Here is a 22,194-nt window from a genome sequence, read left to right as displayed (position 1 = left end):
CCCAACACAGATACCCTAAGAGCTTGTTGCAATATTAAAATACTCAGGATGGTAACATGGCTTGCTAAGCCCTTCTCTGTGCCTGGTCCGCGGCTCAGCTCTGGCCCTGCCTTCCCTGAACCCTGCATGGGCCCTGGGAGGAGCGGTCCCAGGGTCAGAGGCTCCGAAGTAGGGCCCCTCTTCTGGGCGGCGCTTCTTGTTTTCAGTTCTCTGAGAGGCCTGCCCGCAGCGGTGGGCTCCCTGTCGCTCCCCCCACGAGGGTGCAGAAGCTGGTCACAGAGCAGGGCCGCAGTCCTGGGGTGTGCAGTGCCGGGCCACCTGCTGCCAGGATTACCTTCCTCGGGGGTCGCAACACGGTCTTCAGAACGCCTCCTTCTCTTGTGTTTGGGCTTGTGGTCATAGAGGGGCTTCATCCCCTTGATCAGGTAAACTGCCTGCCCGTGGAAGCCCCTCATTGCATCTGCAGGCCCTGTATCTGCCCCCGCGGGGGGCACTTCATCTCGGATCCCCAGTGGGCGCACAGTCCCAGTTAGGAGGTGTGGCTCTGTGGGCTCAGGACCGCAAGCACTGCCGCTGTGTGAGAAGCTTCGCGAACACTCACGTGTACCTTCGTGGGTGTGTGTACTTGTGCATGCGTGCACGTGTGTGCAGGGGTGATGGACTCGTGAGGAGCTGAGAGGCTCTGGGAGGAGCCCACAGAGACCTATGGCATTGAGGTCCCACCACCCCGGTCCCTGTGGGTCCCTGCACCAGCGCTGACTGGAGGCCAGAGTGGGTGGCCCGGAGGACCGTGGGTAGGCTGGCCTAGAAGAGAAGGCACCATCGTCCCACGTGGCCGCTTGCACGGAGCTTTGGGGAAGGTGGCGGTGACGATGGGATGAGAAACGCTTGATCTGAACATGTGTCGGGGGTTATTGTGCTTTTCTGGGGTGTCTTCTAAACACTGGAAGGGTGAGCTTATAAATCTACCAGAAGCTAGGGTCCCCCTTGGGCCCTCCAGCCCACCTGGCCCCAGCCCCCAACCTCCACCCCCAGTCCCTCCCATCGCCAGCCCTCAAGCCCAAAGTTTACCCCCCACCCAGGCCCTCACACCCCCCTTCTCAAGGCCCCTTGTACCCATCCCCTCTTGTGCCTCACTGACCCCCGAGGCTGTGGAGGCCTCTGAATACCGCCCCTCTCCTGTCACAGGCAGCCTGCTCCAGATCCAGCAATGTCGGCTGGGTGGCAAGAGCTCTCCCAGAGAGATGGATGTGGTGGGGAGACCACGCAGAGGGGCAGCTCTCCCCATCCAGACCTAGGCCCTACTTCCTCATGTCTCTCCTCCCCAACCCAAGGCTCTTGTAAGGACCCCTTCACTTGGTTCTGGAGCAGAAGATGTTTCTTTCCTCCAGACACAGATGACAGAGTTGGGGCTGGGTGAGGGGCTTCAGACTTGGGGACAGGCTTTGCCAGTGGACTGTGGAAGTCACAGGGTGTCCATCTGTGGGGGAGGGCCAGGGAGGCCCTGAGGTATCAGTGGCTTCTCAGTCAGGGCTGGGTTGCTGAGGGATGGGACCTTGGGCTTGGTTCCCTGGGGGTTTGGGAGAGGCTTCCAAAAGTGGTATCCAAGATCCCTGGAGCAAACCACCTGAGCACCCAAGAGGAAAGGGTACATCCTTTGGGCACTGCTAGGGAGGCTCTCAGGGTCAGTGGGGAGAAAGGAAGGGGGTCCCCAGGGCAGTGGTGTCATGATGGGAGGGCCCCCACCATTCCGTGGGCCATGACCCGGGACATTGCTAAGGTGGGACCTGCCGGGACCCGTTATTACTAACAGATTCCTTTCAAACTGCAGAATACTTGACCTTGTTCGAAAGCACTTTATAAAATAGCCTTTAGTGCAGGAGCTGTGGTGCTGGTGTGAAAGAGATGGGAGTAGATCCCTGGGTGTGAGTCCGACGACATGTGAGCCCCTGGGGCAGGGTCTTCAGGCAGACAATGGAGGCTAATGGACACACGCTATGCCCAATTTCGAAGCTTTAATGGAAAGTCAGCAGAGCTGAGGTTGGTCTGGTGAAAGCCTAATGCACACGTTCCCTCCCACGCGGCTCACCTTGTGCCATTTTCTCCTGCGGTTTGAAGAGAACTGAAGTTTCAGAGTAATTTAGAAAACCTGCCTTGCATGCAGGGTCGGCCTGGTGTCAGGGAAGCTGCACGTTTGCTTTTTGGGGTGACAGCCTGCTCACTGTGGGCCCCTCCCTGAGCCCCCAGTACCCTAGAAGCCAGGGGCAGGCATGTGGGCCAGAGCTGGGACCCCCCATTCTCTGGGATGACAGGGCTCAGGGACTCCTGCCTCTCTCCTGAGAGAATGAGAGGCCCCATTCAGTTTACAGCAGGGGAGGCAAAAAGATCAGCTTTCTAGAAGGACCCTCTCGTGGCAGCATGGGGGTAGTCTGGGTGGAAGGTTCAGGTCTTAGTCTTGCTACCCTAACAAAGCACCAGAGCCCGTGGGGTTTATGAACAACACTGGGTACTTCTCATAGCTGCAGAGGACGGAAGGCCCGGGTCAGGGTACCTTTGTGGTCGAGTTCTGCTGAGAGCCCCCTTCTGGGCGACAGACACGCTTCTTCTCTGTGGGCACGTGTGGCAGAAAGCGGGCAGGGTTGCTCTCTGGGGTCCCTTTTATCAGGGCACAGATCCCATTCCCGAGAGCTCTACCCTCCTGACCTCCCAGATCAGCTCCCAGAGGTTGTACTTCCAATACCACCACACTGCGGGTTAGGGCTTCAGGGTAGGGACTTTGGAGGGACACGGGCAGTGCACTGCAGTTCACACGGGCTAGTCGGAGGCCATCCTCGGGTCCGGGATGGAATGAGGCCATGGTGGTGGCAGAACTGGAGAAAGGCAGACTCGGGATAAGTTTGGGAAAGCTCTCGGGGATGGGTCGGATATGGGGGTGAAGGCCTGTGGAGCTGGGAGGGGGTGCGGTCTGAGATGAGGAACCGGGCTCAGTGCCCTGATGGAGTGGAGGAGGGTCGGGGCTTCGCTTTGGCCATGGTGGGGGGGGCCATCCCAGGGGAGCCAGCGAGTAGGCTGCTGAGTGTGTGGGGGTGGGGCTCAGAGAGCTGCGTGTCCTTCGCCAGTACCGAGTCCCCAGGTTGTCGGGATTCAGTGGCCTCGTGGAGGAGGACGGGGCTGCAGGGAGCTGAGAAGGAACAGCTAGAGAGGGAGGAGGAGATGAGAACCACAAGGCCTCCGGACACGAGGGCACAGAGATCGTGTAGTGTTTGCATTGGTGGCTTTGCAGCAGGGACGTAGCAGCCAGGTGGGGATGTGCTGAGGAAGGGGTGAGAGCCAAACAGGCAGTTCCGTCTGGGCATTTGCCTTCCAGAGGGAGGAGGGAGGTGGGGATGTAGGGAAGGAAGCGTTTGAACCCGCCTGGGGACACGGGAGGATATTTAAAAGCCGTAGGAAGACCCAGCTGATAGGACTTGCTTCAGAGAGGGATGGGATCACAGGTGACCCTCTGTCCCCAGCGGGGACCCACCACACAGGGAGCAGACGTGATGCTCTGCCGAATACAGCCAAGGGAGGGTAGCTGGAAGTTCGAGGAGATGGTGCTTGTGCAGGGGGAGAGGGGCACTTCTCAGAGGCACCTCTCAGGGCTGCCTGCAAGTTTTGAGGGCATTTTGGCCCATGAATTTGGAATGGAACCAGTCTGCCTTGTTGGGCGGCTCTGGCTCTTTCCAGCTGCAGGCCTACATGTAACAGGTGGTTGGAGCTGTGCCAAGTCCCTGGGGCTGACAGGTGGGGCATGGGGTAGGGAGTTGAGGGTGTTGGGCAGATGTTATGGGACGGGTGGACAATGGCATCCAAGCTTGGCAAGTTGATGCTTTTAGCAGCAGAGTGGGTCAGAGGGGAGAACATGGAACAGCTGGCAGAGGGGAGGAGTCCGGAGGGGACTGTTGGCCCTGGGGACCAAGGAGCCACAGGACAGCCAGCCCTGGGGACCCTAGAGTGAGGGGGAGCCTGAGAGCTAGAGCCAAGGTCCCTCAGAAGGAGGGGTCTGACCAGGGGCGGGCAGGAAGAGGGTAGAAGGCAGTGACACGGAAAGGAAGGTGTTGGGTCTCAGAGGAAGGCTGAGCGATGGTCTACAGTTTGCCGACTATGGAGCCAGGGCCAAATCCTCCCAGCCACCCAGGTCTGTGTACAAAGTTTTCCCGGAGCACATCCGTGTGTGCTCATCAACAGATGGCCTGGGCCTGGTTTTGTCTTCCAGACGCAGAGGTGACTATCTGCACACAGACCGCAAATCCTAAGATATTTTCCATCTAGCCCCTCGCAGAAAAGTTCTGCCGACCTTACCTACAGCTGCCTGTCCAGAACGGGAGCCACAGGCCACATGTGACTATTTGTGTGTAAATGAATTAGATGGCATAAAATTTAAAAATTCATTTCCTCTCGCAGTAGCCCCAGTTCAAGTACTCCAAAGCCACATGTGGCTAGTGGTTCCATATTAAACAGCACCAAGATAGAACATTCTATGTCATGGCAGAAAGTTCCATGGACAGCAGCGGTCTAGAGGCAGCAGGGGGAGCAAGGGCCACATTACCCAGCCTGGATCTGAGGTGTATGGGATGGGGTGACCTGCCCAGGTGGGCATGTGACAGGACCAGAGCCCTGCAGTGCAGAAGTGGAGGAGAAGGCCCCAGAAGTACTGGAGGGTGTAGTGGGAAGTTTCTGCTCCCTGTCCTGATTCCAGAGGGCTCTGGGGCAGGCACGGAAATGCTGTCCAGTTTGGGAAAGTGTGTCTCTGGATTGCAGCATATGGTTGTCACTTTGGAGGCTGAGATGCCCTGAGTGACAGCTGCCCGAGGTCCTGGAATTGTCCTGAGCCACGTACATGGACTTTTCTGGCCTGGGTGTTGATTTTGCGTAGTTCCTTGCACTGTGCCCTGTGCAGCAATGAGGGGAGACTGGCCTCCCTCTGCTGGCTGCAGATAGGCGATGGGTCAGCCCTTCGCCTTTGTCTCCTGTCCCTGTGGCCTTGTTCCTTTGTCTTCTGGGAGAATGCTAACTGTGCCCTCCTCAGTTCCAGGGCCCTGTGAACCAGAAGACCTCATTGATGGGATCATCTTTGCTGCCAACTACCTGGGGTCCACCCAGCTGCTCTCAGAACGTAACCCTTCCAAAAACATCAGAATGATGCAGGCGCAGGAGGCCGTCAGCCGGGTCAAGGTACTGGTGCGCTCAGCAGAGCCCTGGTTCACTTTGGGGGAGGGGACACGAAAGTGGGTTTGGTGACCCCACAGCCCTCAGCACTGAGAGAGCAGGAAGGCCTGAGGCACCTGGCGAGGACAAGGGTGACTTTGGCCAGTCTGGAAGAATGCCAGGGCTGGGGGCAGGGGCAGCTGGCTTCTTCATGAGGAACCTCCACCCGGCCACTGGAAGCATGATTTTTAAAGGTGATCGTTCCACAGCATTCCACTCATAAAACACATTGGGTTGGAGGCCTCCAGTCCCATTTTGTTGATAGGTGTGTCTTTGGCCCCAAAGTGCTTGCAAAAGGGGAAACAAAGAAATCCCATGTGTCAGTTAAATTCATGACCTCAAGAAACCCTCTGACATGCTTGCTGCTCTGGGTACACACGGAATGGCCTGATTGTGAACAGTGGGTGCAGCCAGGCAGGGGGAGGATGAGGCCAAGTCAGCAAAACTAATGGTGACTAATGGGGGTTCTGGGGAAAGGGTGGGGTGGTCCGAGGAGGTGCCCCCTCTGGGCAGGACTGTGCATGCTGCCAGCCCCTGGGGACTGAGAAACCGTGTCAGGCCCCTCCTCTGTCCTCACTGTGCACTGACCTTCTTTATGGAGGCACAGGGGCCTGGGGCACTAGCCCATGGGGGTCAGGAGAAGAGAAGCGCAGAGCCCCGGGCCCTCCTGGCCCAGACCCCAGTCGTGCTCCTCTGCCCGAGAGCCGGGTGCTTTGGTGCCAGCCGGTGGCATCGCTCCGTCCCCAGTTTCGCCCTCACAGATCTGGGTGGTGGTTGGTGATTCCCAGCGCTCGAGGGACGCGTGTGGGGGCTTCTCGTGGTCAGCGTGTGTGCTCGCTGAAGTGGCGGGTACCCACCCATCCTGCCCTGAGGGGGGGCTTCCCCTGAGCACAAGGTCGGCGTCCCGGGGTGTTGATCACAAGACCGAAATAGCTTGGCTGCCCTTCCTTCTCTTTCTTTCTTCCTTTATCCGTTTTTCTTTTCTCTTACATGCTGCTCAGAGGATGCAAAAGGCTGCTAAAATCAAGAAAAAAGCGGTGTGTGGGGCTGTGGGGTTTTCCTGGGTTTCTGGGCCTCGTCCTGTGCAGTTTTGGGGGGCGGTCCTGTTTGTAGGAGCACACAGCATGCGTCGAACAGCTTTTCCCTCTTCCCTTGATAGATAAACAGTAGACTTTTGAATGGAACCACAGACTCTTTTTATTTTTAACCGCCCACTTTCAGAAGAACCTCATCAGTGCCCTTTTTCTAAATTTCTCGTTTGGTCTCTCCTGTGCTAGAATGTGGTTAATGCCGTGATGTTACTGTTTCACGCAGACATTTTTGCAGGTGACGTTTGATACGACCATGTAACGCATTTAGTGCTTACGCTTCTGTACAAAATTAATTAAATTGTTCTGATATTTAAAGACTCATTAAGCTTAATTTACTAAATCAGGATGATGATGAGAAGGTCAGTTTGCCCATGAGATGCGTTCCTCAGTGGAGAGAGTTGCTGCGGGGCGCCTGGGTGGCTCATTCGGTTCAGGATTCAATTCTTTTTTTTTTTTTTTTAAAGATTTTATTTATTTATTTGACAGAGATAGAGACAGCCAGCGAGAGAGGGAACACAAGCAGGGGGGGGGGGAGNAGTGGGAGAGGAAGAAGCAGGCTCATAGTGGAGGAGCCTGATTGTGGGGCTCGATCCCAGAACGCCGGGATCACGCCCTGAGCCGAAGGCAGATGCTTAACCGCTGTGCCACCCAGGTGCCCCCAGGATTCAATTCTTGATCTCAGCTCAGGTCTTGCTCTCAGGGGCATGAGTTCAGGCCTTGCACTGGGCTCCACGCCTAGCGTGGAGTGTACTTAAAAAAAAGGGTGGGGGGGGAAGAGTTTCTGGAGTATGAGCCAACTTTAAAAATATCAAGTTGACCTCCAGTCCTTTGCTTGTAAACCTGGTCATTTAGTAAACGCTGGGTCCTCCCAATACAGGAAAGCTCAAATGCTCGGTGTCAGAAGGCACTGATTTGGTGCAGTCCTGTTGCTTAGACGGCAAGAGCTTTAGTCCTCCGTTCCCCACCTAGAACACCATCTTCTGACTGTGTGCCAGAGGAGCCCGTCTGGACGCTCCCCTCCCTTGTGGTGAGACTTCTCTGCCTGTGATATTTGCTCTTTGCCCAGTGGTGTCTCCTTGGACTCCTTGAGCTGTAGAAGAGGAAGGAAATCACCCATCTCCCGCTGCTCAACGAGCTTTCTGCTGGGCAGTGTAGCTCTGCTGGGCCTGGCTTTGCAGAGCTATAGTTGGGGTATGCTTCCAAGGAAGAGGGGCTCCTAGCCTGCAGTTTGCCCAGGGCACCCCTGAACTGGCCAAGCACCAGGAAACTGGAGCAGGGCTCTGTTGTACACTGCAGCCTGGTCCTCAGGTCTACCGTCCGGGGAGCCCAAAGGGGCCTGGAGCAGACAGAGCCAGCTCGAAACGGCCTCTGCAGGCTCTGAGGCCAGCTGGTTATGTCCGTGGAGAGCTGTTCTTCCCTTTGGGCAAGGGGATGTTCAGGATCGGTGCCAAGGGCCCCTTTTTGCTCTGCTCACATCTGGCCAGACAGGTGCCGATAGGAGGGTACTTCATGAGTCTGGAACCAGGAGGAAGCAGCATCCCACACACAGCTAACCTGCTGGTGACCATGGGGTCACGGTCCCCCCATCCACGGACAGGCCCTCCCTGTTGTCTGGTGGCCGTTGTTGGATTCCTGCTCTTGACACTCCCCCTTTCTTCCAGCAGAGAGTATCACGGGGTGAGCTTTGCTGTTCCCTGTTATCAATCAGGTTTTGGCTTCTTCCATTCACCCCCAGTTTGAGCCTGCTCAGCTCCACGTTTGTCCCTCTTCTCCCATCAAGGGCACAGCACTCGAGTTTCCTCCAGAAATTGTCACTAATACCAAGTCCACCTGCAACCTTTCTTTTTCTTTCTTTTTTCTTTTTTTTTTGCTTCTGGCCCAACCTACTTTTTCAAGCAAGAGGGTTTTGAGAAACAATCCCATAATATGTAATGTTTAAAAGCATGTGGACATAGAATATAACCCGATTTTTCAAATCAGACAAAAAGTAGTTCCTCTATGTTCCTGCAAACTATTTTCAACTGGATTATTTTGAACTCTCTTTTCTTTTAAAAATCAATTAAAAGCAGTGTCACCTCATGGTGGGCTGAAAGCCCAAAAGATCTTTTCCCTTGAAAACTGAGCTGAGATACAAATTTATCAATATTATACAGAGCCTCTCTGCAACTCCGATTTCTTAAGGAATTGTCAGCAGGGGGATTTTAGATTTCAGATTTTTTAGTGAGGAATTAAATCACCGTTTCTGCTCTTTTGAAGTGGAAGATATGCCACCGTGGGCTCCCGGTGACCACAAAGAATTTCTTACCTCAGTGCATAAACCGAAAGATTTTGTATTTCATTGCCACTGTGCAGGAGTAATTAGGATTCCCAAGGTTGTAAAAACCAATGAAAAGCTGTCCTGGTTTAGAGCAGACCCTGAATAAATAGTTCACTGAGCTTCTAGAACATTCCATGGACACGTAAGTAATGGCCACAGGATGAACACACTCCAGGAGCTGACAGAACAGGGGCGTTTGTGTGACAGCTTCTCCTGGTTTTTCCCGTGTTGCTGGGAAGGCAGCACTGAGTCCTGTTGGGGTCTTGCTTCCCTTAGGGTTTTTGGAAGATCAGCTTTAAGCCTGCTTGGGGGGGGGGTGACATAACTAGGACTATTTAAATCAGAAGAAGATGCTGACGATCTAATCCAACGTCTTTGAAAATTTCTTCCCCATTTCCTGGGGATATTTGGAATCCCAAATCCCGGAAACGTATGTAGCCCGAGTACACAGACCCTGTGCCTTTGCGGAGTTTGATAAGGGCTGGCAGGCAGGCCTACTTTTTAGAGAGCGGAGGGGCTGCGCTTTGGATGCTGGGACCCAAGACCCCAGGCATCCAGCCCCCCTCCACGCTCAGGCTTCCGGAAGCTGTCTCCTCCCTCCTTCTTCACGCCCTGTGCAAACTGCCTTTAGAACTCACTTCGCTACAGATTGCTCTGGAAGGCGGCGTGCAATTTAGATTTCCCATGGCTGCTCCAAGCTGGAGTAGCGTTTCCCTCTAGGGGCGCTCAGGGTCATTAGTAAAATTGTCAGGCCTTTGTTCAAGTTAGTTTTTTTGTTTGTTTGTTTGTTTGTAACAGTATCCACTGTCCTTTCTTAGAATTCGGAGGGGGATGCCCAGACTCTGACCGAAGTGGATCTCTTCATCTCCACCCAGAGGATCAAGGTGTTAAATGCGGACACACAGGTAAGCATTTTAAAGACCATTGTTTTAAAATCATGTAATTAAACCCCTAACTTCGCACCTCAGGGACCATAGGAAATCAAGGTCTAGCTGCGGGAGAACTTTCCCTCTGGGATGAGCTGAAAGGCAGTCCCCGGAGGACAGTTGCGCCGGACCGGGTCTCGAATGGGTTGTGGTTGTGGAATCTAGAGCGAGCTGCAGGGGGCCGAGGAGCACCGGGCTGGGAAGAGAAAAGCCCCGGTGTAGGTGTGCCGCAGCTGGGATTAAGTAGGCAAAATGGAGGGGAAGGAGCGCCTGAGTCGGAAGCTGTGTGCTCACCATCAGGATTCTAGAAGGGCCTTGCTGAAACCTGTGCATGCCAGGCCTGGGGAATCGAGTGGGAAGGTGGAAATGCCAGGTGAGCCTCGGCCCTCTGAGTGGGTGGTACTCCAGCAGGGGTGCGGGGGCGGGGGGGGGGCTGCCTTAAGATTTTCAACCTGTGAACCATGTGCTGTGTCCAGCTTCTGCCCATTTTTCCTGGGCCTTGAGCACTGCTGTTGGTGGAGAAGACAGATACGTGAGGGGCAAGTGAGCCATGCAAGATAGAGAGGCCTGCGTGCAGAAGGAGAATAAGAGGGCAGGAGGCCAGGGGTACGGGGCGATGGAGGGAGGGGTCGGGAAGGCCTCAGGCAGTGCCCTGTGCTTGAGGTTTGCTGGGGGAGAGGGAGGCCCCACTCACCCTGGGGCCGGACCTCCATTCCATTCCTGAGCCCGCTGGAGGACGACCAGATGCCGGGGTAATGACCCCTTTGCTTCTTTGTCATCAGCAAGTAATCCATGTGATGACACTCGGATGGGTGGGGACCCTGTTCCTCAATACCCATTTTGCCTGCCGGCTTTAGCACCCAGTGATCACCTCCTTGAGTTGGAAGTGCAAAATGTGCATTTCCTAATCATGCCACGCTCTCCACTTTTGTCGGACCTTTCCCCATGCAGAAGACCTTTTGTGTCTTTCTTTCCCTCTTCACTGTGGACCCGTGGATTTTTTTTTTTTTAATTTGTGTTTTCATTATTATCCTCCCTATTCTTTTTGGTGCTCTGGCGATGCCCAGTTCGACCAGAGATGTTTAAACTGGGCCCTGGGTGGTTTTGACATCTTCTGCTTAGTTGCTGATCACGTCCTTGCTTTCTGAGGCAGTGAGGTGTTCCGAGCTCCCCTCCCGCTTCCCCTGCCCCAGACCTGGAATCAGCTGTTTCTTCGAGGAGCCACGCGCAGTTCCTCTTTGTGGGGAACGATATTACAGAAACAGAGACCCGGGTGCTGGCCATGCTCACTGTCACAGGGGTCTCCTTGTTCCTTGCAACGAACAGGGCTGGGTAGTATATGTGTTTTAAAAAGCCCAGAGTCCGTCCTTGTAGCTCTGTCTGCGAGGAACATGGCTCTCCCCGGGACATGGGGCCAGAAATCAGGAAATGCCGAAGAGGCACCCTCGGCCGTTCCCTGTCCAGTCCCCCTTCCTGAAAAGTGGCTCCTGTGGTTTGAAACCACCCCCCTAGCCTTGGCCAGGAAGAACATCAGCTCCTGAAAGACAGACGTGGAGTAATATCTGCTGTAAAAGTAGATTCTGTGAGGAAGAAAAGGGGCTTCCGAGGTGCAGAAGCAGCCAGTTTTTCTTTTGTGGAAAAAGCACAAAGGCATAAAAGACCAACTGGTTAGTTTCTCAGAGCCTTTGTGTGCAGCCTTGTTAGGTAGGGGTCATGGGCAAGCTGCTCAGTGGAGATTCCTGTGAGACGACAAAAGCCATCAAGAGTAATGGACCTGCCAGGCGCCGAGGGAATTGAATGGCCACAGAGACTCATCGATCAATCAGGGGAGCTGCCTCAGTGTCCCCTGACTGGGGCCTGCACTGCTCGGGCTCTCTGAGAAGAACTCATCTGTGGAAGACGTTGGTTTCAGAGCCTTCCACATCTGCTAGGGAGAAGCACATGCCTTGCGGGGAAGGGACCTTCTCCAGAGCCACAGCCCGCTTCTGATCAGGTGGGGACAGGCTTCACCCCCTGACGGCCTCCCTGCTCTTCCCCCAGCAGGGACCAGGAGCTCCCCCTGGTGTTGTGCCTCCAAGAAGCAGTGGGAGGGTGCTGTGGGGCGAAGGCAGATGGACCTTGACTGTGAATCACTGTCCTCAAACGCTCTGTTCCCTGGAGCAGTGATTCTCAACCGGGGTGATGTTGTGCCCTAGGGCACATTTGGCAAAGGCTGGAAATATTTTTGGTGGTCACAGCTTAGGAAGGGGGCGATGCTTCTGGGATCCAGTGGGTAGAGGCCAAGTTTGCCGCTAACCACCCTCCAGTGTATGGGACAGCCCTTCACGATCGAGAAGGAACACCGCAAGGTCATTAGTGTTGAGGCCGAGAAACCCCGAACTTGAGTGTTTTTTAGTGGCTTGTTCTCCCTAACGTTTCCTCACATGGATCCACCCCACTCGTGGCAGGAGACCATGATGGACCACGCCTTGCGCACCATCTCCTACATCGCGGACATTGGGAACATTGTGGTGCTGATGGCCAGGCGCCGCATGCCCCGGTCAGCCTCTCAGGACTGCATCGAGACCACCCCTGGAGCCCAAGAGGGGAAGAAGCAGTACAAGATGATCTGCCACGTGTTCGAGTCCGAGGACGTAAGTAACCGCCAGGCATGTCACGTCCCCTGAAGGCCCCGACTTCACGAGGGCTCTGGCATCCCAGGCTCTTTGGAAATCATGTCTCAGGTAGAAATCCTGTGCACCATCATTGATGTTTCCAGTGGAATCAGTGGGTTTTTTCCCTAACACTCAGAGTTTGCAGAGAGATTGAACATAGCTTTACTTCACTTCATGAAATACATCCTTCAGGGCTGTTCATAAATTGGACCATGGTTAAATAGGCCAGGGGTGCTATCTGAAGAAATCCTTTTAACAAAACACAACCTTTTTCTCCTAGAACAAAATACTCCCTGACTTTTCTGTGGTTAAGATGCACATTTTCACACGCCAGGCTTGCGTTCAAGGAGGCAACATCTGTGCTCAAGGAACAGCTCTGCCTTTGCTCATGGCCATTTCACGTCATAATTCTGGAACTTAAAATACTTCAGACTCGCTAAGAGACCATGAACACTTTGACTCTTTCCTTCAATGGGATGAGAGCATCCTTCTGAGCCTAGAATTGGGAGAAAGGAGAGAAGGGAGCAGAGGGCCAAGTGGTAAGCACAAGAGACCCTGGGCCAGGTCTCTCTGCTGCCCCCTGGCGGGCAGATCTCGTGTGCCGAAGTAGAATTGTGAAAAGCCGTCGCTTCTCCCTGGATCCTTGGAAAGGGGCATTCTTGTTCACATATGGACTTGCAGGGCAGGGACCTGAAACAGAAGGGAATGGCCCCTAGATTTTTATGTTTGAAGGCAGGGCTGAGGGATGGAGGTAGTCATCCTTTTGCTAAGAAGTCGAAATCACCTAGAAGTGCTTTGAAGCAATGGTATATTGATTGGAGAAGAAATTTATTTTTTAATTTTTTTATACATTTCTTTTTTAATTTTTTATTATGTTATGAGAAGAAATTTAAACACAGACCTGCTAGTACACACGCAGATTCTTTCCTCACGATCCAGATCTCCATGGGCACCTAGATGGGCACTTCTGTGTGACTCGGGGCTTTGAGGATGTTTTAGAGACCTGGTGGGGGGAGATGGGCCCTCGGGAAGGGCTGTGAGTGATGGGCAGTGTAAGGCCAGTGGCAAAGGGTGAGCAGTCTGCTGGCAGAGAAGTCACAGGATCAGGGAACGCCACGGGGCTCCAAGGTACCAGCCCCTGTGCCTGGCTGTGGGCTGAGGGCTAGAGTCAGGGGTGCTGCTGCGTCCCCCTTGTTCTCCATGCAGGGGGAGATAAGGCTGAGGGCAAGAGGAGGGGCATGAGGGGGACTCTTTGTGGTCCTTGAAGGAGTGAGGGAAGGACCCACCTGGTGGGGTGTGTGGGGGGGGGCACTCAGCAGCTGCCCAGAACCTAGGACCTAGATGGTGGCTCTGTCCAGGGCGCTGCTGGGGATGAGTAAGGGATCTGAGGGTCTGGTGCCTGGCTGTGGGCTGTGCCTGGCTGTGCCTGGCTGTGGGCTGAGGGCTAGAGTCAGGGGTGCTGCTGCGTCCCCCTTGTTCTCCATGCAGGGGGAGATAAGGCTGAGGGCAAGAGGAGGTGGGCATGAGGGGGACTCTTTGTGGTCCTTGAAGGAGTGAGGGAAGGACCCACCTGGTGGGGTGTGTGGGGGGGGGGCACTCAGCAGCTGCCCAGAACCTAGGACCTAGATGGTGGCTCTGTCCAGGGCGCTGCTGGGGATGAGTAAGGGATCTGAGGGTCTGGTGACAGCAGATGGAGCACCTGGAGAAAACGAAAGGTGCCATTAAGGGTACCAGTGGCTCTCTCCGAGACTCAGTTTCCCTCTGTAAAGTGGAGTTCAGGCACTCCAGAGCTGAGGCCAGGGTAGATAAGCCACACAGGCGAAAGTGCTGAGGCAAAGGAGTGCTGGGATATGGCAGTAATCTTTCCCCCACCTCACCTCCTGCAGGACGCCACCTCTGAGTGCCAAGCTGCCAATGCCAGCCCCTCTCCGAGCCCCCTGAACTCCCCCCTGCCTGCGCGGGGCTCCTGGCCTCATAGCATTGAACACCCCCAGGCCCTGGCTGTGAGCTGGGGGCAGGGGAACCCCTTGTCTGCAGGGCTCCCAGTGCATGTTCCCCAGGTCAGCTAGCAGGGACACCAGGACATGGGGTGGATGGGGAGATAGGAGACTGTCACCAGGTGGGGAGATGCCGAGGGCTCCTGGAGTGCATCCCAAAAAACCCAGGCATGAATGGCCTCACTGTCCCCAGGAGCTCCTATGGGTTGGGGTGGGGCACCCAGGCAGAACCCCAGGCGGAGTCCCAGGGCATTGGGCAGCGCTGCCAGCCTATCTGTGCAGGGGTGAAGGGAGCGATGCTCTCAGAACCCCTCCATGTCAGGGGACCGCAGTCAGGTGGGGACAGACCTGGAGGCCTGGGGGCAGCCAGCAGCAAGTCTTGGGACCCCAGTGTGGCAGGGTCAGGTCCCGGGCTCCCATTCCCCCCCCTTCCAGCATCTTCCCGAGGCCTGACTCCCAGCTTCAGCCAGAGCCCCAGCTGCTAGCTCTGTTGCCCTCCAGTGCACCACCTGTGGGCTCCCCACCCTCCAGTCTACACTTGTCCAGGCTGGGGTGTCTCTGGTGGTTTCTGGGGACTACAGCTCTGGCCAGCCCGCCCTAAGCAGCACGGCAGAGATGCTGGTCTTGGGAGTGAGCAGGGCTTATTCCTGCCAAATGAACATCAGCCTGTCCTTCCTGTAAACTATTCCGGGCCCAGTGTGGGAGGGCAGTTCAATCTAGACTCTGTACCTATTTCAGGAAAGCCTTCCACGCTCCAGCTCTGTCTTTATCATCTGGCCCAGCCCGCTTCAGTAGATATTCATTTGGTCCATATTCGTTTGTAGCACTTAAAGCATGCAGTGTGTAGAGGGAGGAAGGGATTTAGGCATTTAGGTCAAATCCTTTGTTTTACCATTTTCTAGTCCCGAGGTTTGCTGGGGGCGCCCATACAGAAGGCCCCTTTGATGGCTTTGGAAGGCAGGTGGTGGCAGGGGATGGAGCAGCCTTGGGGCTCCTGCAATCGGGGCTGGGTGGGGAGGAGGCCCTGCTGGGGGCCAGGTCCCTGGGAACCCTGTTAGTCTCCAGGGCCACACGGCTGCCAGCATGCTTGGCGTCCTTTTGGGAGCTCGGGACTTTAGCTCTTGCTCCCCAGCCATCCCCTGTCTGCACACTGGCTGGTGACAGGTAAAGCCTGGCAGTGACTTTTCAATGTCCAGGACTCGGCAGTGTCAGAGATTCACTAACATCCACACAAGTGGTTCCCTGTAGTGGAAGGAGGTGCTCTGCTCTGTGGGGTCTGTGCTGGTGTCTCTAGGGCTCCTGCTTCTCATCAGCCTCAGCCTGAAACGGCCACCCCACCCCACCCCGCCAAGAACAGCGGACACACACCCTGCCTCCCCAGTTGACGTTGGGTTCTGTGGCTAAGGACACATAAATGTTGGGGAGACAGCTAAGAGTCTCTGTGACCCTCCTCCAAGAACACACCTCAAGTCTATTTTTGGAATAAGATGGGTAGAAAGAAAATATAATACAAGAAAATATAGTACCAATTAAAGCAACAAAAATAGGATACTTAGCAAACAATTCATAATTTTCCCAGACTTTATTTGAAACTGTGCTTTGTCCTGGATGGTGTGGGACTTAAACGGCTCAGGCGGGAGCAGTCAGGACCGGGCCCTGCCAGGTACAAGGCAGCAGAGGGGCTCACCCCATGGCGGCCAACCGTGGGGTGTTGGTGGGAAGATGGCTATCACCCAATGAGAGTCTACAGTTTCTCTCTTGTTCCTTTAAGCCCAGGCAAGGGCCCATTGCAGGCTTACGTGTGCACCCTGCACTCAGCCCTGCCACGGCCCCTCCTCTCCGGGCTGTGTGGTGCCTGTGCTTCTGGGCTAGTCTAGTGGGCTTCTCCCTGCTACAGGCCCAGCTGATCGCACAGTCCATTGGCCAGGCCTTCAGCGTGGCCTACCAGGAGTTCCTGCGGGCCAACGGCATCAACCCCGAAGATCTGAGCCAGAAAGAGTACAGTGACATCATCAACACCCAGGAGATGTACAACGATGACCTCATCCACTTCTCCAACTCTGAGAACTGCAAGGAGGTGAGCCACACGCACCGTGGGCGGGCCATGGGATGCCACGCCACAGTGGCCTCTGCCACCCATGCTGAGCGCTCGCAGAGCCGGAGCCGCCCGGCAATGCCCTCGGGCAGCTCCCCATGAGAGGACGCGAGAGCGAGCCCTCGAAGGGCCCTCGCGCAAGTCCCCATCCTCACGGCAGAATGAAGTGCTGCCCAGAATGTACATTTGCTCCTGCCTTCGGAGCTGAGCACTTGTGTGTGAAATGAGGTGTTGTTGTAACAAAGGAGCTGATTACAATCAGTCTTAATGACCTTGAAAATGTGCCTTTGAATGCCGCTATTACCATCTACTGGAGCTCAGCACCCAGGAGGTGTTTCTGAAAAGCATTTGAGAAGCATCTTCAGAACGGGGAACTTGGGTCTGCTGCCCAGGGGAGTTTCAAAGCTGCCAGAGGCGAAGGCCTTCGCAAGGCCTGGTGTGTGCGGCTCAGGGGTCAGTAGAAAGTTCTCCTAGGACACGGGAGCAGATCCCTGCGGATGAGCCATACCCTGACTGCTTGTAAATAAGTGAAAGAAGGAATAATCGGACTGCTGCTTGAATGCATGAATGAATGCATGAATGAATGAATGAATGCATGAATGAGTATTCCTGGCCTCTTGCTGAATGAACGACAGGCAGCTTTCTGAGACAGTGACCCTTGGTGTGGGGAGAAGGTAGGACTTTTCTAGATAAGAGCAAGAGCTGGGGGCAGATTTGAGCCCTGGAGTCTAACATTCTTCTGGCCTCCATGGGTTTGTGGGAGGTGAGACGAGCAGGAACTGGGGTGCTGGAGCCATGCTGGGGCCCGGAGGAGTCCGTGCTGGGCACAGGCAGGAGGGAGTCTGTGCTCCTGGTTCAAGCTTGGGAGCCAGAGCTGCGCGAGGCCAGGGGGTAGGCGCACAGGTCCCCAGCTTCCATCATGGGCACCTCTTACCGCTCATTTCCTTACAGCTGCAGCTGGAGAAGCACAAGGGCGAGATCCTCGGCGTGGTGGTGGTGGAGTCAGGCTGGGGCTCCATCCTGCCCACAGTCATCCTGGCCAACATGATGAACGGCGGCCCGGCGGCCCGCTCGGGAAAGCTGAGCATCGGGGACCAGATCATGTCCATCAACGGCACCAGCCTGGTGGGGCTGCCCCTTGCCACCTGCCAGGGCATCATCAAGGTGCACATGCGGGGCCCCTGCCTTGTTTTATTCTCACTGCCTTGTCCTTTCCCCCTTGGCATGTGAAGAAACAGGTCCAGGATACCCAAGACCATACCATAGCCCTGAAGTTAGAAGGACCTGGGCTGCCCTTGGGGGTGAGAAGGGGACGTTTGGTTTCACTGATGCCAGTCTGAGTGACATGGACCCCAGACAAGGGCTGAGGACCCCCAGATGTAGGGTGACCTGGTGTGCATGGGACTTTCGCAGGTTAGCACCGAGAGTCCCATTCCCTGGGCACACGGGAAGGGTTGGTCACCCTGCATGGGTCTGAGAGCAGGAAGGCCGCTCTGACCATCTGACCCATGAGCTTGCAGCTTTGGGAGATAGTGAGCTGCCAGTCCCTGCTGGGGGGTCTTCACACCTGGTTGCTCCAGGTCTAGAAGAGCCTCAGGACAGGAAGCTCAAGAGAGGCCGCTCCAGGAGGCCTAGCACCACAGTGCCTTTGCACTGTCTCCAGACAGTGGGCTCTGCCTGTTTGGGGGCAGCCGTTTGGCCTTCTGTCTGCATTTTGCCCCCAGCCTCCTGTGGCTTGTTCCCTCCTCACCCCTATGGTCGTGGTGCGGGAGGACACAGCTGTATCCTCCCTTGTGAGCCTGAGAGATGAAGGGCATTCTCAGGGCCAGAGCGCCCCATGAGCCAGCGCTCAGAGCCAACCCAGAGCATCTGCCTGACGGGTGACCACCTGGAAAGCTGGACAGTAGGCACAGCGAAGGCCTCAACCCGCAGTGCAGAAGCTTGGTCTGCCTGGAGCCTCCCTCCCAGGGCTGCAGTGCCTGGGGCACCTGGTCACCCAGGCTCTGATGGGGCTGTGGGGGGAGGGGGGCACCCACATATCAAGGCAGCTCTGAGCAGCATCAAGGGCTCGTGACTGGCCAGACGAACAAGCTGGGACTGCAGCCAAATTGAGGCTGGGGCCGCTTCCCCCCTGTCCCCCCAACCTAACCTCACAACCGTAGCCTGGGGCGCCAGCTGACGGTCACAGGCTTCTCTGGGGCCTGAGGTCACCCTTGGCTCCAGCTGGCCCAGTGTTACTGTGGACACTAGATCCTCTTGCTTTCAGATTTTCACCGAGCCCCTCACTCCCTGTCCCCACCCCTGCCATTAGCACGTTTTGTTTTGAGGAAGGCTTCTCCGTGATCCTTCCAAACAGAAGGTGCTCCTCCTGCCTCCAGCGTGGGGAGGGCCCCTCCTGTGCCCCTCTGAGGATGACCCTGGTGCTGTCCCGTTGGTCATGCGCTGTGGTGCGCAGGGCCTGGCCTCTGGCTTCACGAATAGCGTGGTGTCACCTGGGTCAGACGGCCCGCGCTGCCGCCCGCGGTAGCCAGCAACCCTGCACACGGGTTGCATGGAAGTACGTGGAGGCCGAGAGGTGGCTGACCCACCAGACTCGTTCCCCTGCCCCAGGGCCCCCACCCTGCTGGCCGACTCAGCTTCAGTCTGAGCCGCTGAGAGTGTGCCCACTGGTGGCCTTGAGGCTCCCTGTGACGCCTGCCCGTCCTGCAGGGTCTGAAGAACCAGACGCAGGTGAGGCTGAACATCGTCAGCTGTCCGCCGGTCACCACGGTCCTCATCAAGCGGCCTGACCTCAAGTACCAGCTGGGCTTCAGCGTGCAGAACGGGATCGTGAGTCTGCCCTCTGCGCCTCGGCCAGCTCCACTGTGCATGTGTGGGCCTGCATGCAGGGGCTGGCGTGGGGGGTGGGCGCCTCTCTACCCCCCTGCCCCTGGAGCCGCACAGGCCCTGGTGTGTGGGCACAGCTGGGCAGGAACTTTGAGCAGTTCCCGGGGCAGGCCTGGCCAGGGAGGGAGGGCTGGTTGTGGCCAGGGAATGGGCCCCTCCAGCCCTGCTCAAAGCACCCTTGTCCCCGTGATGGCTGTTCCCTGCTGTTTCCAACCACTGCAGTCTGGACATATCTGGCCAAAACATCTGACTCTCTATGTTCAACAAACAGATATTCACTCATTCACTCACCCATTCAGAGCCATTTGTGAGGGGCCTGTACTGTGTCAGGCACTGAGGAAGCAGGAGGGCTTCCAGGAGGAGGTGATTCTGGGCTCCAGTGAGTGTTGGTCTGCCCAAACATTGGTGCCTATTCCTCAGGCCAAAGCTCTTAGTTCAGGATTCCTGCCTTGTCTTTGACCCGTGCTTGGCTGGAGTGAATCTGTTTCCTTGGTCATTCCTCATGCAAGGTCCCTGTGGGCAAAAACATGGCCACAGATGGAGGACAGAAGAGGCGAGGCCAATCACTTCCCGATTGCTTAAGCCAGCTGTGCATATTAAAGAACTGTCAGGGGAGGTGGGGGGATATGTATGCCCGCCTGTGAGCACAGACGAAACACAGTGGGAGAACATTCTAGAAAGACAACTGTAAATGAGTCTAAATGTTCCCTGTTGCTATCTGGGAGAATCACAGGGCCATTTCTGTCCCTTCCACGTTAGGGCGCCCTTGCTGCTGTAACAAATACTCTCCAAATCTCGGCATTCTAAGAGTTGGTTTCTCGTTCAGGTCACGGTCCACTGTGCGAGGGGTCAGGGGCCCAGACGTGCCCTCGCCTGGGTTTTGTGTCCAGCTGGCAGCGGCAGGAAGATAGAGACACAGGTGTGGCCCTTGCCATTTCTGGCCATACCTCACTGACTGGACAGGACTCAGTCCCACGCCCCACAGAACACAGGGCAGGCTGGGAAGGTGGCCATCTGGTGCCTGTGACAAAGAGGGAATGAGTGTGGGGGCATCTAGCCACCGTCGGCCATAACTTCCTAGCTGTGTGACCCTGGGCAGGTCACTTAACCTCTCTGGGCTCTCCTCAAAATGTGATTGTGAAGATTAACAGAGAAAATCCATAAAGTATACCAAGACATTTAAAGAAGGCCCCCAGGGCCCGGATTCTGCAGAGAAAGGCCCCTTGGCACTTGCACCCGGGCGTGGGGGCCCAGCTAGGTTGTCTGCATCCCCTTGGGGACTTCTGTCCAGGTCAGTGCATCTGTCCCAGGAGCTGCCCCGGTAGTGGTGTGGCCTGGCTCTGCCCTGCCCAGCCAGTCTGCATACATGGGTGCCCTGGGCACAAGCAGCTGCCCTAAGGGCTCTGAAAAAAAAAAATTGCCCGGGGTCTCTGCCTGCAGCTGCTGGGAGCACTGTGTGGGTGGGCACAGGCCCCATGCTTGGGGGGGGGTGGGCACTAGGAGGGGCCTTCGAACCTGCCTCTGACATGCTGAGCCCTCACCCAGGGCCTGCCCGGGAGCCACCCTGCTCCAGAACTGCCTCCCTCCCAGGCTCGCGTGTGGGACTGTGGGCCCAGGACAAGCCTGATGCCCGCCCCTCCCCAAACCCCTGCCTCTCTTCAGCTTGTCTGATTACAACGGCCCATGGAGGAGTGTGGGTGCACATGAGGAGCTGACTGCCACCCAGAGAGGTTTCGTAACTCGCCCCGGGTCCCGCAGCCAGTGAGACCATCTGGGACTGTGGGAGAGAAGGCTGGGGCGGGGGGGAGGAGAGACAAGGAAGCGATGGGGCTAAGTTAAGGCAAGCAGGACAGGAAGGGGACACGTCCCTGGGGAAGCAGCGGTGAGGGACAGGTACAGGGGGTCTGAGCCTTCCTTCTCAGAGACAGTAGAGGGGAGGCAGCTGGGAAGAAGGCAGGGTGACTGATGAGGGGGCTCTCCTGGGGAGGTGAAGGGGGGTGGTCTCTGCAGGTGGGGACAGGCACGCCAGTCCGTGTCAGTGGCTGAGAGGCCGAGGGCAGTGAGGAGGGCAGAGGCGCTTCTCGAAGGTTTGGGAGGTGTGGGGATAAAGGTAGCAGCAGATCTAGGCTTTTGGGGTCTTGGAGCTAGGGGAGGGATTAACACCCAGTTGTGCAGACAGCATTGCCTGGGCCATGCTCCCCGGTCCCAGACGCGCAGACTAGAGCCCTGAGGCAGAGTGCTGGTAACTTCTTCATGCATCCGCCACGGGTCCAGGGTCTGAGTGCAGGGTGTGTGTGACGCTTGGGGCGTGGGGGCGACACTGTGGATGAGAAGCAGTGCGGGGGGGGGCGGTTGCTTGTGCAGAGAGGTGGGGTCCCAGGTGGCTCTTGAGGATGTCCTCCCAGCATGTGACAGCTGTCCCTGAGAGTTACCAGGGAGGGTCTCAGATAAAGCAAGCCAATTTGCATGGTTTCTCCTGCTGTGATGCACCCCCCCACCTCCTGGCGACCCAGAAAACGGGCCACAGGCGGCTGCACAAATCAGTGCCCCGTCCCCGCCTGGCCCTGCAAGCACTCCTCCTGGCATTCCTTCTGCGCCTGCTCCATGAGCACACCCGGGCTGTGGACAGGTGTGGGGTATGGGAGCTGACCCCGGACAGCGCTCAGAGGCCTTTGTACGAGGCAGCCGCCCCCACAGCCACTGCCCGGGCCATGTCCCGGCATCTGTGGTGGCTGAGACTGCCACCGGCTCCATAGCTCAGTGGGGGCCTCATGGGAGGAGTGTGTGTGGGAGAACATTAGGGAGGCCTGAGGGTGCTGGCTGTTCTTGACCGAGGGCTGGCTCTGGGGACAGAAGAGCTAGGCTTTGCCCCAGCCCACCCAGCCTCCCCAGAGAGGCCTGGCCAGGTAACTGCCCCCTCCCCTGTGGTCCCCTCCTGCCTTGCAGAACTGGAGCTGTCCCCTGGCTGGCACCTCTCTTCT

General features: G+C 56.5%; 1 protein-coding gene across 3 annotated transcripts in view; it reads left to right on the top strand.

Moving 5' to 3' along the window:
* The window catches only part of APBA2 (amyloid beta precursor protein binding family A member 2), a 218,292-nt gene that overhangs the window by 188,314 nt on the left and 7,784 nt on the right, over positions 1-22,194 (top strand). For 2 of the 3 annotated variants that reach the window (XM_034667971.1, XM_034667969.1), the window contains 7 exons: positions 5,069-5,214; positions 6,249-6,284; positions 9,474-9,560; positions 12,029-12,214; positions 16,130-16,309; positions 17,279-17,491; positions 19,037-19,156. In XM_034667971.1, the coding sequence (XP_034523862.1) occupies positions 5,069-5,214; positions 6,249-6,284; positions 9,474-9,560; positions 12,029-12,214; positions 16,130-16,309; positions 17,279-17,491; positions 19,037-19,156 (968 nt within the window). The remainder of the gene's footprint in view (positions 1-5,068; positions 5,215-6,248; positions 6,285-9,473; positions 9,561-12,028; positions 12,215-16,129; positions 16,310-17,278; positions 17,492-19,036; positions 19,157-22,194) is intronic. The other variant, XM_034667970.1, reaches the window with a different exon arrangement.

Source organism: Ailuropoda melanoleuca, chromosome 9, assembly GCF_002007445.2.
Source record: "Ailuropoda melanoleuca isolate Jingjing chromosome 9, ASM200744v2, whole genome shotgun sequence".
Lineage (NCBI taxonomy): Eukaryota > Metazoa > Chordata > Mammalia > Carnivora > Ursidae > Ailuropoda > Ailuropoda melanoleuca.
Note: the sequence above shows the minus strand (reverse complement) of the source record. Positions and strands in the feature narration are given on the sequence as shown.